Source organism: Anabrus simplex, chromosome 3 (genome assembly GCF_040414725.1).
Source record: "Anabrus simplex isolate iqAnaSimp1 chromosome 3, ASM4041472v1, whole genome shotgun sequence".
Taxonomy (NCBI): Eukaryota; Metazoa; Arthropoda; class Insecta; order Orthoptera; family Tettigoniidae; genus Anabrus; species Anabrus simplex.
In genome coordinates this window covers 294422781-294438075 of record NC_090267.1, presented here as the reverse complement: position 1 = coordinate 294438075, position 15295 = coordinate 294422781, and the positions used below count along the sequence as shown (strand labels likewise).

General features: G+C 42.1%; 1 protein-coding gene across 4 annotated transcripts in view; it reads right to left on the bottom strand.

Moving 5' to 3' along the window:
* Positions 1–15295, bottom strand: part of LOC136866281 (uncharacterized) — a 230080-nt gene that overhangs the window by 117466 nt on the left and 97319 nt on the right. For all 4 annotated transcript variants that reach the window (XM_067143103.2, XM_067143104.2, XM_067143105.2 and 1 more), the window contains exon 2: positions 6849–7288. In XM_067143103.2, coding sequence (XP_066999204.1) covers positions 6849–7288 — 440 coding nt within the window. The remainder of the gene's footprint in view (positions 1–6848; positions 7289–15295) is intronic.

The following is a 15295-nucleotide window of genomic DNA, read 5'->3' as shown; positions in this document are numbered from 1 at the left end:
TATCATTTATATATATATAAGAAAACAAAGGTCCAATAATATTGCCTTGAGGAATTCCCCTCTTAATTATTACAGGGTGAGATAAAGCTTCGCCTACTCTAATTCTCTGAGATCTATTTTCTAGAAATATAGTAAATAAATGTCGTATGGCTTTTAGTGCCTGGATATCCCAGGACGGGTTCGGCTCGCCAGGTGCAGGTCTTTCTATTTGACTCCCGTAGGCGACCTGCGCGTCGTGATGAGGATGAAATGATGATGAAGACAACACATACACCCAGCCCCGTGCCATTGGAATTAACCAATTAAGGTTAAAATCCCCGACCCGGCCGGGAATCGAACCCGGGACCCTCTGAACCGAAGGCCAGCACGCTGACCGTTCAGCCAACGAGTCGGACCAGATATATTCAGTCACTCTTTTGTCAAGTCCAATTGCACTCATTTTTGCCAATAGTCTCCCATGATCCACCCTATCAAATGCATTGTTCCATGAATGGGCGCCATCCACCTCTTCTGTCTGATAACACTGATTCACAAGGAATGACATAATATTTACTGTTTGTAGTGCATTTTATTTTGATATCAAATCCGAAAATCATTTTGCTCTATCACGTCAGGTTTTGAAGATATTGACAAAAAATTGTCATGAAGATCGTCCATCGAGAACGGTTTTAATTATTTTTCGTTTTTCATACTAAGCCGAACAATCTCATTTGCTTTCTTTTAATTGTCGGTGAAAGTGGACATTATGACGTCCAGAGGTTGCTCTCTTTTGCTTCGTGCGAGGCTGTGTAATAAACAAATCGAATATGTGCCATGTGGTGCATATGCACTAAACCTAGCTGAAGTCATGTTAATTAGAACTCCATGTAACAATCACTGCTCTAGTGAAACTTCTGTTTTAGTTTCAGCTGTCTGAGAACGCGTTTTGGGTACGGAGATATCCGCAGAAAGTCATTTTTTGTTGATCAGTGCAATACATAAACATATCCAAATGCCACACATCAACAGACAACATGATAGTCCGACTTCTCGGCTGTATGGTAAGCGTACTAATTTTCGGTTCAGAGAGCCCTGGGTTCGATTCTTGGCCGGGCCGAGGACTTTAACTGCGTATGATTAATTCCTGTGTCTCGGGGCTGGGCGTTTGACTTAATATACGAGGGCGAATCAAAAAGTAAGTAGCACTTCCAAGTTATGGCCATTTTGAAACTACCTACACATAGGCAACATGGTTATGGCAACGTACAATGTAAGTTCACTTTTTCACATAGTCCCAAAGAGATCGTAAACAATTCTCGGAACGGTCAACCAACTTTTCGATTCCGGATGTGTAGAAATCACCTCCAGAGGCATGTAACCACCTGGAGACAGCTGCTCTCACCTCCTCATCGTTTCGGAATCGTCGTCCACCAAGATCCTTTTTCAGCTCACGGAACCGCATGGCGCTAAGTCAGGACTGTATGGAGGATGTTGCCACTTGAATCGCTGTAGCAATTCGGACGTTTGGCGGGAACAGGGTCGGGAATTTTAACCATCATTGGCTAATTTCGCTGGCACGGGGGATGGGTGTATGTGTCGTCTTCACCATCATTTCATCCTCAACACGAGGCGCAGGTCGCTACGGGTGTCAAATCAGAAGACCTGCGCCTGGCGTGCCAAACATGTCCTCGGACACTCTCGGCACTAAAAGCGATACGTCATTTCATATCACAGAGGCGTTGAATTTTCCCCGCCGCTTTTCTTTAATTGCCTTGCGCAACTGGTGATTACATAGCGCTGCAGATGATTTCTACGCATGCGGGAACGAAAAGTTGGTTGACCCTACCGAGAAATGTTCATAGTCTCTTGGGGACTATGTGGAAAAGAGAACTTACATTGTATGTTGCCATAGCCGTGTTGCCTATGTGTAGGTAGTTTCATAAATGGCCATAACTAGGAAGTGTAACTTACTTTTTGACTCGCCCTCGTAGTAGTTCTCTTCATCTACATACAACACACCACACTACCAATCATCAGAAAAACACTCAATAGTCAATACATTCCTCCATATAGGGTTGGTGTCACGAAGAGCATCCGGCCATAGAACTGGTCCAAATTCGTACCAAATACCGACCCTAGGAAATTGGGAAAAAGGTCAAGGTTAAGCTAGGTAGACAGAGAGTAGAGTAAAATAAGTTCTACGCATATGATTCGCTGAGTTGATTGATCTCTCTACAATAATACGGCGACCTGAATGCCGAAGACATCTTACGACTTCTACTACGATGCACCACATTTGCTCCTTTACGGCCGTGTTGTCTTCAATGAGCCTTCAAGAAGTCTGAAATAATATTCCGAAGGCTACTGTCGAACACACGAGAAAATAAAACTAAACTTCAGATTAACTGACAAATATTTCCATCACCATTTCAAAGTTCATTCTTTATCTCAATATTTCCGCAATAAGCACGGCTCAGTTACATTGTGAACCATCTTACGCGCATAATTCGTAGAAACGTTAATGTTCTTTAATGTTCAAACCAGTATTTGTGTTTTGGAAGCGATAAGGCTACAAACTTTAGACTTAAAGGGTCAGCTACTCACTTCGGAACGTATTGGACACTAACCGGATAACAAGATAAATAGCGAAGACCTTACTATACAAATGCGGACTTCGAACATAAACAATCGTCATCAAGGTTGTTCACTATCAAAATGACGTCAATTATTATTTTTTTGGGGGGGGGGGGGGAATATCGATCGCTGTTGTGACACAGATTACTATGTATATTGAAAAAAAAAATGTGCTGGGTGTGTAAGATGGTTCACGAAGTAACTTTTAAGACCAAAATTTTAAAATTGTTGAGAATTTTGTATATTCGAAGCTGTATGCGTACTTTCACCTGCTACAGTGTATAGAACCAGGAATGGGACTTTTTCCTGAAAGTATATATCGATAAATGAACATTTAGAGTTTGCAAGACGATAAATCTCATTCTCTCCCTTTTAAAAAATATCACTCGTCAGTAACCGTACTACATTTGACTAGCATTCGGTCACAAAATCTCCGACCCAGACGGATTGTGACTGCGTCTAATTACTCTAGCTCGGGGGCTAGGTATTTATGTTAGTCTTCTTAATACAAAATAATATATTCAATGCATACAACGCATCACACTGCCAACTGCAACAGAAACACGGAATATTGAGTACATTTCTTCTGACGTCAAGGAAGGTATCCAGCCATAAAACTGGGCTAAGTCCATACAAAGTGCTGACCTCCAGGTAATTAGGAAAATGACAGGAATAATAATAATAAGAAGAAGATTAAGATGATTGTGATGATTCGGTCATTGTATCCGGCATTGCTCCAGTTCGCTTCGTTGGCTGAATGGTCAGCGTCAAGACCTTCGGTTCAGAGGTCCCTTTATTCCATTCCCGGTTGGGTCGGCGATATTAATTACGTCTGATCAGTTTCTCTGTGTCTGCTCGTCCCAATACACTCCTCTTCACACTCAAACAACACATCACACTGCCAACCACAAAAAAAAAAAACATGCAATATTGAATACATCTGGCCGTAAAGCAAAGCCAAATCCACATGTAAGACGACGCAGGCGCGACCCATCAGGATGCGAGGAAAGAAGAATAAGAAGATGATGATGATCCAGTATAGCTCAAGTCAACAAAATCATTTCTCTTAAAATGAAGCGTTAGGAGTTGCTATTGACAGGAAAGTAAATGCTGTCTCCCTTCCCCCCTCTATCTATCTCACTTGACTGATTATGTACCATTCTTGGTAAGGCAACTGCTTTCTGTACTGAAGGTTGTGGGATCGAATACAGTCTTAGAATTTACGACTACTTAAATTATTATCTTTCCTAATTGATCGCTCTTCTTCCGTTATAACTCCAACAGGGTTTGGGAAATCTTTTCCTGTAAGAACCGACTCATTAACTACTTTTACGGTTTTCTGGGAAGCTGAGGTGACGGAATTTTGTCTAATAGTTCTTTTTTATAAAATGATAATGGCATATCTATTGGTTTTATATATCACTTACTATTTTTATGGCTTGTCGGAGACGCTGATGTGTAGGAATTTCGTCCTGCTGGAGTTCTTTTATGCACCAGTAAATCTATAGACACAATAATGGCGTACTTGTACACTTTCGAATACCATCAGACTGACGATGATGGTGATGATGATGATGATTGTTGTTTAAAGGGGTCTAACATCTAGGTCACCTGATCCTAATACCAGCAGACTGAGCCAGGATCATACCTGTCTGCTTGGGCTCAGAAAGCCAGCGTTCATACATGTGAGCCTTTCACCCCGGCAAATAAAAGTTTTCAGCAACGCGATTCATACTTGTCATCAACTTGCTCGGTGTCAATGCATTTCAGACATTTTCTTGGAGATAATTATCTACTTGTCATCAACTTGCTCGGTGTCAATGAATTTCAGATATTTTCTTGGCGATAATTATCAACTTGTCATCAACTTGCTCGGTGTCAATGCATTTCAGACATTTTCTTGGAGATAATTATCTACTTGTCATCAACTTGCTCGGTGTCAATGAATTTCAGATATTTTCTTGGAGATAATTATCAACTTGTCATCAACTTGCTCGGTGTCAATGCATTTCAGACATTTTCTTGGAGATAATTATCAACTTGTCATCAACTTGCTCGGTGTCAATGAATTTCAGACATTTTCTTGGAGATAATTATCTACTTGTCATCAACTTGCTCGGCGTCAATGCATTTCAGACATTTTCTTGGAGATAATTATCTCTACTACGCAATTCTATACTCGTTTGGCCTACCGCACACGTGTCTCGCTTCTTCCTCTCAAAGCAACGTTTTAAAAATCCATGCTCATAACGAATTCTTTTAGGTCTGGCATGGATAGAACGATCTATATTCACTTTCCATCTTGGCGTTAAGCGATATTTCAATTAAAGAACTACTCAGACAGAAACGTGTTATGGGCCAGGGGAGTTGTCCACCACTGTCTTCTTCTGTATTCTTTTTTTTTGCTAGTTGCTTTACGTCGCACCGACACAGATACGTCTTATGGCGACGATGGGACAGGAAAGGGCTAGGGATGGGAAGGAAGCGGCCGTGGCCTTAATTAAGGTACAGCCCCAGAATTTGTCTGGTGTGAAAATGGGAAACCACGGAAAACCATTTTCAGGGCTGGCGACAGTGGGGTTCGAACCTACTATCTCCCGAATACTGGATACTGGCCGCACTTCTGTATTCTTATCCATTCTATCCCTCAAGGTGATATTTCAGAGAGGCAAGTGTTTTCACCGGAACGAAGTAATCTCCTTTAAAGACAGATGCAGCTGTCACAGACATTTTTGTACATCTATTTATGCTTAGTAATTCTTCATTAAAATACTGTGATATATTTTTGACAGTGTAGGTTGTGTAGATTAAGCCAAGAAAGGTCTAGGACGATTGTTCTTTTTAACTTGCTTTTCGCCTCTCTCTTGACAAACGGCCTGTAGCAGAGGTAGGCAAATGTTGATGCACGATTACATCCACTCTCGTTGATGCTGAAGCAACTTTCGGCTGTAAAGTTCCACCCCTTCCCCTATCGTCTCGCTCTGCAAACATCTCTGCACTTGTAAAATAAATGGATTTGTAAACTGCCTCTCAAACGATGTCTCCACTTTACAGCTCCCCTTGCTCTGAACTGTACACCAGAATCAATCGGCCCCACATGTTGCGCTATAGATTGGTGAAAGCCGCATCAAGAAGAAGAAAAAGTGCAAGAACATATTCACTTTTAGGTTACAGTTACTATCGTAATCATAGCCAGCCTCTGGACCCCAGTTTTACGAGGAATGCGAACAACAAAGACGTAGCTTTTCCTTTCAGAAATGTCAAGACTTCATCCGTGACCACGTTAGTGAGAAGCCGGTGATGAAATCTATAAGACGCTCTTAAATTAGAATCAAAATCCATCCTGGGGTTCTTGAGATTAGCTCGAACGAACAGATACGACAGGCACCGAGGAAGGAATAAATGAATTACGGTGAAAATCTTTTAGCATGTGTGATAATTGTATATGCCCAGTACCTTTCTTCAGGTATTCCCAGGTAACCTCATTACTATTGTAACACATGAATTCATTTAGTTTACTGAAGCGAATTGGCCAAGCGGGAAGCACTGTGTAGCTTTGAACTTGCATCCATGGGATGATGATCTCGAACTCCTTCGTCGGTAAGCCTGAAGATAGTCTTCTACTGTACATCTCCCATTTCTACGTTGAGGCTGCACCTTACTCTAAGCCACGGCCATTACCTTAACGGATATAACTATTTCTTATTTCAGAATCGATGAAACCATGTCTGTGCAATGTTAAACAAAAAAGAATTTTAAGAAAATCATAATGTTGTCTGATAATAGCTTCAGATTTTCGTGCAGACTTTAACAGCTTAACAAAATTAGAATGATAGCATACAGTAGCCTGGACATATAGGCTCTATAAATTATAAAACAAACAAAAATTGTTTAGGGTTTAAAGGCTGTGATGGAAAAGTGTGAAGATGCAAAGTGGTACAATTTATGAGCTTGTACCATAAATTATACCACTACCACTAGTATTATAAATTGTACCATTAATAACATGCAGGACTTTTAAGTGTGATTAAGTAATGGAAGAATGCAATAAATACTTTTAAAATATTAATACACTGTAATAAGACAATAATTAAGCTCTCATAAAATTAGTTGTCAAACATAAATTAAGAAGATTCTTTGAGATCAGAGGTTCTTAGAAACTGCTTCATAAAATTATATAATAGATATTAAAATATAGATTAGCATATAATTTTGTACAAGTGGTAGCAACCTACCGAGCGTCCTCGAACCGTTGATAGGCGACAGCGGATAGAAGTCCCCGTGTAAGGGGCAGTGGAAACCTACACGCCTCTCACGGCGCCGTGCTCTCCGGGTGAGTAAGCAGAGCCCGACGCCTGCCGCCAACATGACGGCGCCCACTACGATGCATGCCGGCCCCAGAACGCGGGAGTTGCCGGTGAAGGCGATACGCGCCTCATAATGGTCCGGTGCCTCGTCTTCGCCTGGCCCACGATACGATGCTGCTGTGAGCACACAGCCCACCAAGATGAAGAGAAAGCCAAACGCTGGCAGTGCTATCTGACAGTTTGCAGCGACCACCACTCCTGCTACCATCAGTCCACCTTCAATCTTCTCCACCCGCAACCGGGAGATGGGGGCGGGGCAGCGGATCCCCCCGCCCCCCAAGCCGTCCTCGTTCAGCACCTCGCTCGGCCTGAAACACATAAGAACAGGAAATTAACTCACAGGGTAATAATAATAATAATAATAATAATAATAATAATAATAATAATAATAATAATAATAATAATAATAATAATGTTTTTACGTCTTACTAACGACTTTTACGGTTTTCGGAGACGCCGAGTTGGCAGAATTTAATCCAGCAGGAGTTCTTTTACGTGCCGGTAAATCTATCCACACGAGGCTGACGTATTTGAGCGCCTTCAAATACCACTGGACTGAGGCAGGATTGGACCTGTCAAGTTGGGGTCAGAAGGCCAGCGCCTCAACCGTCTGAGTCATTCAGCCCGACAAATTGTTTTTTTTTTTTCTTCAACCATCTACGAACCCATAATCGTGACTCGGATGCACACAGGAGACATCCTTATACTCACCAGCCAATGAATGCATTTGATGATGATGACGATGATGATGATGATGTTTATTTATTTCCGTTTTATGTTTCGATGTGTTGGTGATTAGTCTTTTGAGATATAAATAAACATATAAAATGCAATACGCTATCCAGCTGTAGTGAGATGACATGTTTCTGGTGTTAATGTGGAATTAGGAGTTACACGTTGTATCAAATAGAGCTTGTTCGCAGTCTCCCACCTCTGTAATCCACTTGTAACAACTCTGTAGTGTTCCCCCCATCCCCTCCCTACATTGCATGCTGACGTACGCAGATAACTACTAGAGAACCGAACTGACATGTTCCTGGGAGAGCGCAGTTTGTGATGTTGAATAAAAGTTATTCTATTCAACAAACTGTTACGTTGTCAGCCCGGAGGATGGCTGGATCCTCAAATAGCACCACCAAAGGTTACGTAGTTATAGAATAATCGCAAAAAGTGGCGGCCCCATAATGATGTATACAAGGCGTAATGAAGGGTGAGGTAACTGCCATTGCTTTCTTCAATGAGCCTGAAAGTGCTATTGCAACGCGACTGACCCTATGAGTAGAACGTTTGGATAAAATTCGGATGAACTAGTCATAATCTGAATCTAGAAGATATAGAATAAATATCGATCAAATACTTGGGTTTATAATGAGCTATTTAAAATCTTTAAAATCTATCAGTATAACTTAACATTTATGTCACTATCAGAGCTCGATGCAGCCCTTGTCAGGCAGACACTGCAATGTTTAGGAAACTATGATGTGTGTGTATAATGTCAGCTACAGGAATGTCGGAGACAGCACAAATACCTATGGTAGTTCCTGAGAAAAGAGAACTAACCTTCAGCGATTAAAACCCTGCGACATAGCCAGCAATCGAACTCGGGGCCCTGTGGCCCGAAGATGAAGACACTGGCCACTCAACCGTAGAGCTGGGCAATGTACCAGTAGTAGTATAGTTTTTACATTATCTTTAAATATCAGTACTTTGTTGATGTGCTGCTCTATTTTCTTTCTTAGTATTGTTACGAACAATAACCGGAATGTCATTTTAAAATATCTACTAACGATAGCACTGTAGGTAATTACGAGCATTTAAAAACCAACACGTGACTCGTTAAAACGTCATCCTTCTACAGATGTTAGGGTACAGGTTATTAGCGACACGGCTTCCTATCTCGTATTACTAAACGTTCATAACCCAGATTTCGGCCTCGTATGTCAAGAAACTGCTCCTGTTGCTGAGTGAAAATCGATCCAATTCAACGACAAAAATGTAAATCCTTGGATGAAGTAAGAATCGAACCTAAATATGGCCAGAGAGAGACGTTATCTGTTCGCAAAGAAGCAAATGTTATTTCGTATGGAACAAATTTGAAGGTATCAACTTCCAGGCTGTGTATCTACGATTATTACCACTGACTTATTACGCAAATGTATGCCGATAGACTGATACAAAGAAAAAAACGATGCAATAAAACCGAAAAATATATTTACTCTGCAATTTTATCAAGGAACAAACCCACTGCGGGGATGGTTTTAAACGTCTTCTACTATCTTTAATACTTTTTTTTGTTCCATTCACTAAATTTTATTTTGTTTACTTTTGAAACTCGAAGAGACTTAGTTTTTTATAACACTCTTCTCTGAAGTAAATTTGGTTGTCAAATAATAATATTGGCAGTGTAGCTCAGCTGGTCACGCAGTCGTCTCCTGTGCATAATGTTGCGAGACTGAACCCCAACAAGGGTTGTCAGAAACTCATGGGTTAAAAAATATCACTTTTCAGCGCTAAATTCTAATAATTTCACGTCTCTCACGGCAGTCATCTTGGAGTAAGTTTTGCTGTTTTGTGTTTCTCGTATCCGAGTTGCTGTGTCATGGATGTCTAACCACTGTCGAAGATTTCGCGTTCAGGATAATCTTATTCACCATCGTTTTGTTCCCTTACTACACTAATGTCCAAAAGTTAAGCATAATCACTAAACGAGGCCATACCGCCTGATAGGAATGTCAGACGGATTGCTGAACAAACGGAAGATGAATCACACACCATGTATCACACAACTTGTCCAAAAACAGTGTCAGAAAGGTTCTGATAGCTAAGGTACACATTTGACAGCAACTAACAAAACTTGGCAATGTTTTTCACAATAAAATATGCTGTTAATAGGGTGTTTGGTTACCCCTAACGGCCACACATGCTTCGCAGCGACGTATCATGCTCTCTATCAGATGGTCCAAGAGCTTCTGTGGCAGTCGATCCCATTCTTCCGAAAGGGCAATGCGACGGTCTTGCAGGGTCCTTGATGGAGGCTGACTGGATGCAATTCGCCTCCCCAATGCATCCCAGGCATGTTATATACGATTCAGATCCGCATATCTCGCTGGTCAGTCCATGCAATGAATGGCTTCCCCAGCCAGAAATTTATCCATCAGAGCAGCGCGGTGCGGTCGGGCATTATCGTCCATTAAGAGGAAGTCTGGACCAACCGCACCTCTTAAGAGTCGAATATGTGGTCTCAGTACCTCATCCCTGTATCTTCGAGCGTTAACAGTGTTCCTCGGACCACCCATGAAGATGTGCATGTCCGTACGGCCATTCAACATGATACCGCACCATACAATGACGCCACCACCACCATACTGGTCCCGTTTCACGATGTTCCTGTGGTTGTATCGGCTATCCGGTTCTCTCCAGATTAATGTGCGACGGGAATCATTCAGCAAACTGAAGCGGGATTCATCTATGAAGAGCACATGTCTCCATTCATTCATGGTCCAGTTTCGATGTTGACGGCTCCACAGTAAACGGACCCGTCTCTGTGCTGGAGTGAGCGGAACGCACACCGCTGGACGTCGGGCAAACAGCCCTGCTATTCTGAGCCTCAGGTACGAAGTTTTCCGGGAAACGGCAAACCCTGGGACGGCTGCACGCTCCGCCGACAATTGTCTTACAGGTGCACTCCGCTTTCGTCGGACAGTTAAGGCCAGATATCGGTCTTGCTGTGGGGTGGTTACCCTTGGTCAACCTGGTACTGGCCTACGACTAACATCTCCTGTGTCTCGAAATAGTCTCCAAAGCCTGGAAATGACACTTTGTGGCACATTCAAGGATACGGTGACTTCGGTCTGTATCTAGCCTGCTTCCAGGCGGTCGAGTACTCTACCCTACCAAACAGGGTCCAAATGGCGTCGTTGTGCCATTATGTTGTCACGTTCACCACGATGCTACACTACGCACACTATAACAGGGCAAACACGACTGAGGGAATATGGGGCGCAGGCACTGGCTGTGTTTACCTTGCCATTACGCCGCTAGTCTAAGCAGGGAACACTCCTATACAGAGCGAAAACGTAAGGTTGGTAGCTGCATATGTCGTGCGATTTGCGGTCTATTTCCTGTTGCCTTGCCTACTCGTAACTTATGTTTAACTTTTGGACACTAGTGTAACTTGACTGCTATGATCAGTTGTATCAGGCTGCATTTGTCATTTTGGAAGACTTGGCCGAAATAGGGTGATTTCCTGCGTTTTGGGAGGGCTAAGACTTCACACGATTTTTCCGGCACGACGGAGTACCTCCTTGTTGGTGATGTGGTCCACCCATGGGATCTTGAACGTTCTGCGACACATCTACGTGTGAAAGGCCTGGAATCGGTTCATTGACGAAGCCTTTACTACCCATACTGCGACACCGCAAAGCAGCACCGGCAACGCGTAACTTTTCACGACACGCCAACAAATTTCGAATCGGTGGTCAGGTGTTTTAATTTTCATAAACCGATTCTGATTTTGATTTCCACACTCAAATCCTATTCCTGTGTTCGCCAGCATCCTAGGTATTTGAATAGCGACATCCTTTCAGTGGCTTTTCCATCCAAAGTGATAACAGTGATGGTGATTTTCTACTTGTCACGTCTCTAAAGACAAATAATAGTCGAATGGCTATTAGACATTGAATTTTTACTGCACGGCCTAGACGCCGGGGTGACTAGCTCAGAGGGTAGAGCATTCGACTTCTAAGTCCAAGTACACGCGGGTTCGATCCCGGTTAAGTCTGATGGTAATGCAGAGTACTTACATTCGTCAGCATCGAGTCGGTATATATAATGACATGTAAAATAAATCTCCTGAAGGTTAAAACTCCGGCACCTCGGCGTTCCTAAAACCATAAAAGTAGTTAGTGAGACGTAAAATTACATAGTAGTAGTAGTAGTAGTAGTAGTAGTAGTAGTCGTCGTCGTAGTAGTAGTGGTGTATTAACAATTACAATAAATACATTTTACCATACAGATTGAGTGACAAGGGTTCGTTTCCTTAACCTGTGAAATGCTTTTAAGTTTACTCCACGAATGCGCCAATGTTCTTACAGGTTAGCCTGAAATATCATCTACATAATTTGGTTAATAAAAGATGCAGAATGAAATTAGTTTTCTTTTGCTAAGTTTAACAGTAAATTCTTATGGTTCGTGGTGCGGGTTGCTTTAGTCACGTCCTCGTTTGTGAATCATGGACAACCAGTACTGCCCAGTTTTACTGATCGAACTACTGTACGGCTCACTCCTTGATGTAATAATAATAATAATAATAATAATAATAATAATAATAATAATAATAATGTAAACTCGTGTCCTCATCCCGAGGTGGTGCAGCTCTTTTCAGGCACACCCCTATTGGAGGTGAGCTGCATGTGCCATTTCAACCACATAGCAACCCTCCTGCCATTCTTAAATTTCTGGCAGTACCGGGAATCGAACCCGGGCCCCCGAGGACGGCAGTTAATAACACTAACCGTTACGCTACGCTATAATAATAATAATAATAATAATAATAATAATAATAATAATAATAATAATAATAACACATTTTTAAAAATGGAATGGCCTCGGAGACTTAAAAACCTCGTAATTTTGCATTCGAAGGGGTTCTTCAGCTTTTACTAATATGGGTACTTCATATTTAAACACCGGAAATGTTTGGATTCTTGTTGTAATTGTCTTCATAAGTGACACAATCGTGAGGAATGAGAAGAACAATGTGAAGGAAAAGTTCACTCGAAGAATGAGGGGAGATCATTAAACAGCCAGAACAAAAAATAAGTGAGGGCCTAAAACGTATCAAGATGACCTTAATTTTCAATTTCTGCTTTACGTCGCACCGACACAGGTAGGTTTTATGGCAACGATGTGGTAGGAAAGGGCTAAGAGTGGCAAGGAAGTGGCCGTGGCTTAGAGCTCCAGCATTCGCCTGGTGTGAAAATGGGAAACCACGGAAAACCATGTTCAGAGCTGCCGACAGTGGGGTTCGAACACACTATCTCTCGAATGCAAGCTCACAGATACGCGACCCTACCCGCACGGCCCCATCAAGAATCCCATTACACTGACTATTGTTGTTAGTTGTCCATTCTGCTACCATTCATCATCACTAGATGGCATCAGTCTTGCAATTGCACAAAACTGACCCGTCAACAAGGCGTACACTATGATATATAATATAAAACTTCATTAATTAGTTTTGACTAAATAAATAGAATCCTTTCAAACTGAGGAAGATAAGACTGTCTTATTATAGAATGACCTTTAAAGTAATTCCAGCAGAGAAGAGAGATGCAATTGGATGTGGGATGAAGTTTTCAGTCGTATTTATGAGCCATTAACTATTCAACAGCGTTCTCCGACGTACCACGTGTGGGATCCACTTCCAGTCTCTCTCCAGGTTATTCTCATGGCTTCCTAATCCCTGTTCCGAATTGACGAAAGTCAATTACAGCTATGTCGTCTACATGTGAGGCAAGCGAGAAAATACAGGACAAGAGAGTAAAGATTACTTTGTTATTAACTACAGTGATTCTAAAAGTACCTCCAGCTACACAAAGCCTCCCCTCTTCAGCTGCATTTTTCCATAACAGTTGCAGCTAGAGACCTGAAATTTTATGTTCGAAATTAAATCCTTTCGTATGACACACTACACACGCTGCATACATAATGTGTTATTATTTATTTATTTATTTATTATTTATTTCTTTATTTACTCTACAGTATTTCATTAACGCGCCGGAAGACAACGACATGGAGTTAAGTTGTAGTACTTTAACGCCTTCACGTCTGCAAATCCTACTGACATCAGTCGCAAAGACAACGACTAACGATTCCACCACTAATGTTGATACCGAGCGAGTTGGCAGTATGGTTAGGGACGCGCAGCTGTAAGCTTACATTCGGGAGATAGTGGGTTCGAACCTCACTGTCAGCAGCCCTGAAGGGGTTTTCCGTGGTTTCCAATTTTCTCACCAGATAAATGCTGGGGTTGTACCTTAATTAAGGTCACGGCCACTTCCTTCTCACTCCTAACACCTTCCTATCCCGTCTTCGCCATAAAACGTATCTGTATTGGTGCGACATAAAGGAACTTGTACAAAAAAAAAATGATATTGGTGGAGACAAATAGATTTCAGCCCACAACCACTCAACGTTCTAAATTCGAAAACGAAACATCAAAATTAACTTATGCAAGACTCAAAATACAGATGGTTATCATAATCGAAATAGCGATGTTCCGGAACACGGCGTCTTTTTCAGGAGGTAGCACTGATCATTCGTGCGCCGCGACTGCCGTTTGGTATTGTATTGCGTGACGTTAGTTTGCAGTACGCTAAGCGGTATAGCAAGTATTCGTACATGCAATCGACCGGACGTGGGTGAAGCAAAATGCGAGACCTCTGGGACTTTCAACGACAGCAGATTGTTGATGAGCTGTTAGTTGGTGCAAGTTGTATCGAAGACTGCGAGTGTGTTAGGCATATCGAGTACAACAGTGTCCAAGATAAAGACGACATACACAACTCGTAGCAAGACAGTACCAGCGTAGAGTAAGAACAGAAGTCAATCCTCATTGATGGGGGTCGCTTAAAATTCAAAAGGATTATCACAAAGAAACGAAGAGCAAATGCGATACAAATTACTCCGAAACTCAACCAGGACCTCGAAAAACTTATTTCTTCAATTACAGTCCGATGCGAGCTGCACAAAGTGAATCTTTGCGGATTGGTGGCAAGCTGAAAATCTCTGATCACCACGACCTCAGCACGTCGCAAATGATGTCGAAGCCATGCAACATGGATCAGCAATGACTGGGAGAGAGCAAAATGGTCCGATGAGTCATCTATCACGTAGTTTCCAGCAAGAAATCGGATTTATGTATGGCGGACGTTCGAAGCCTATGCGTCGGACTGTCTTCTTGCTTTTTTATGACCCATCTGTATATAGGTATTACAATTTCCTCGCTAACGCTCGGCACACTTTTGAAGTCCACAATGCAAGTTCACATGGAGTTTGGAATTTACGAGACAAGCATGTTAATAGTCAAGAACCATATGTGATATGGTTAAAACGTATACAGGGTCTTTCATACAAACCAAGACCGTCGAAGGGGCGTTTTCACTCTCCTATACGTAAGCCGCAGTATGGGAGACGCGCGCATAGTTCTTGACCTTGCAAGCAGCCTGCAGGTGTCCGACCTCGCAAGCATCAGTCGGCAGTCTGAATTTCAGTGGTGGGACTGTTATCATTGCAAAACCGTATTTTCGTATGTA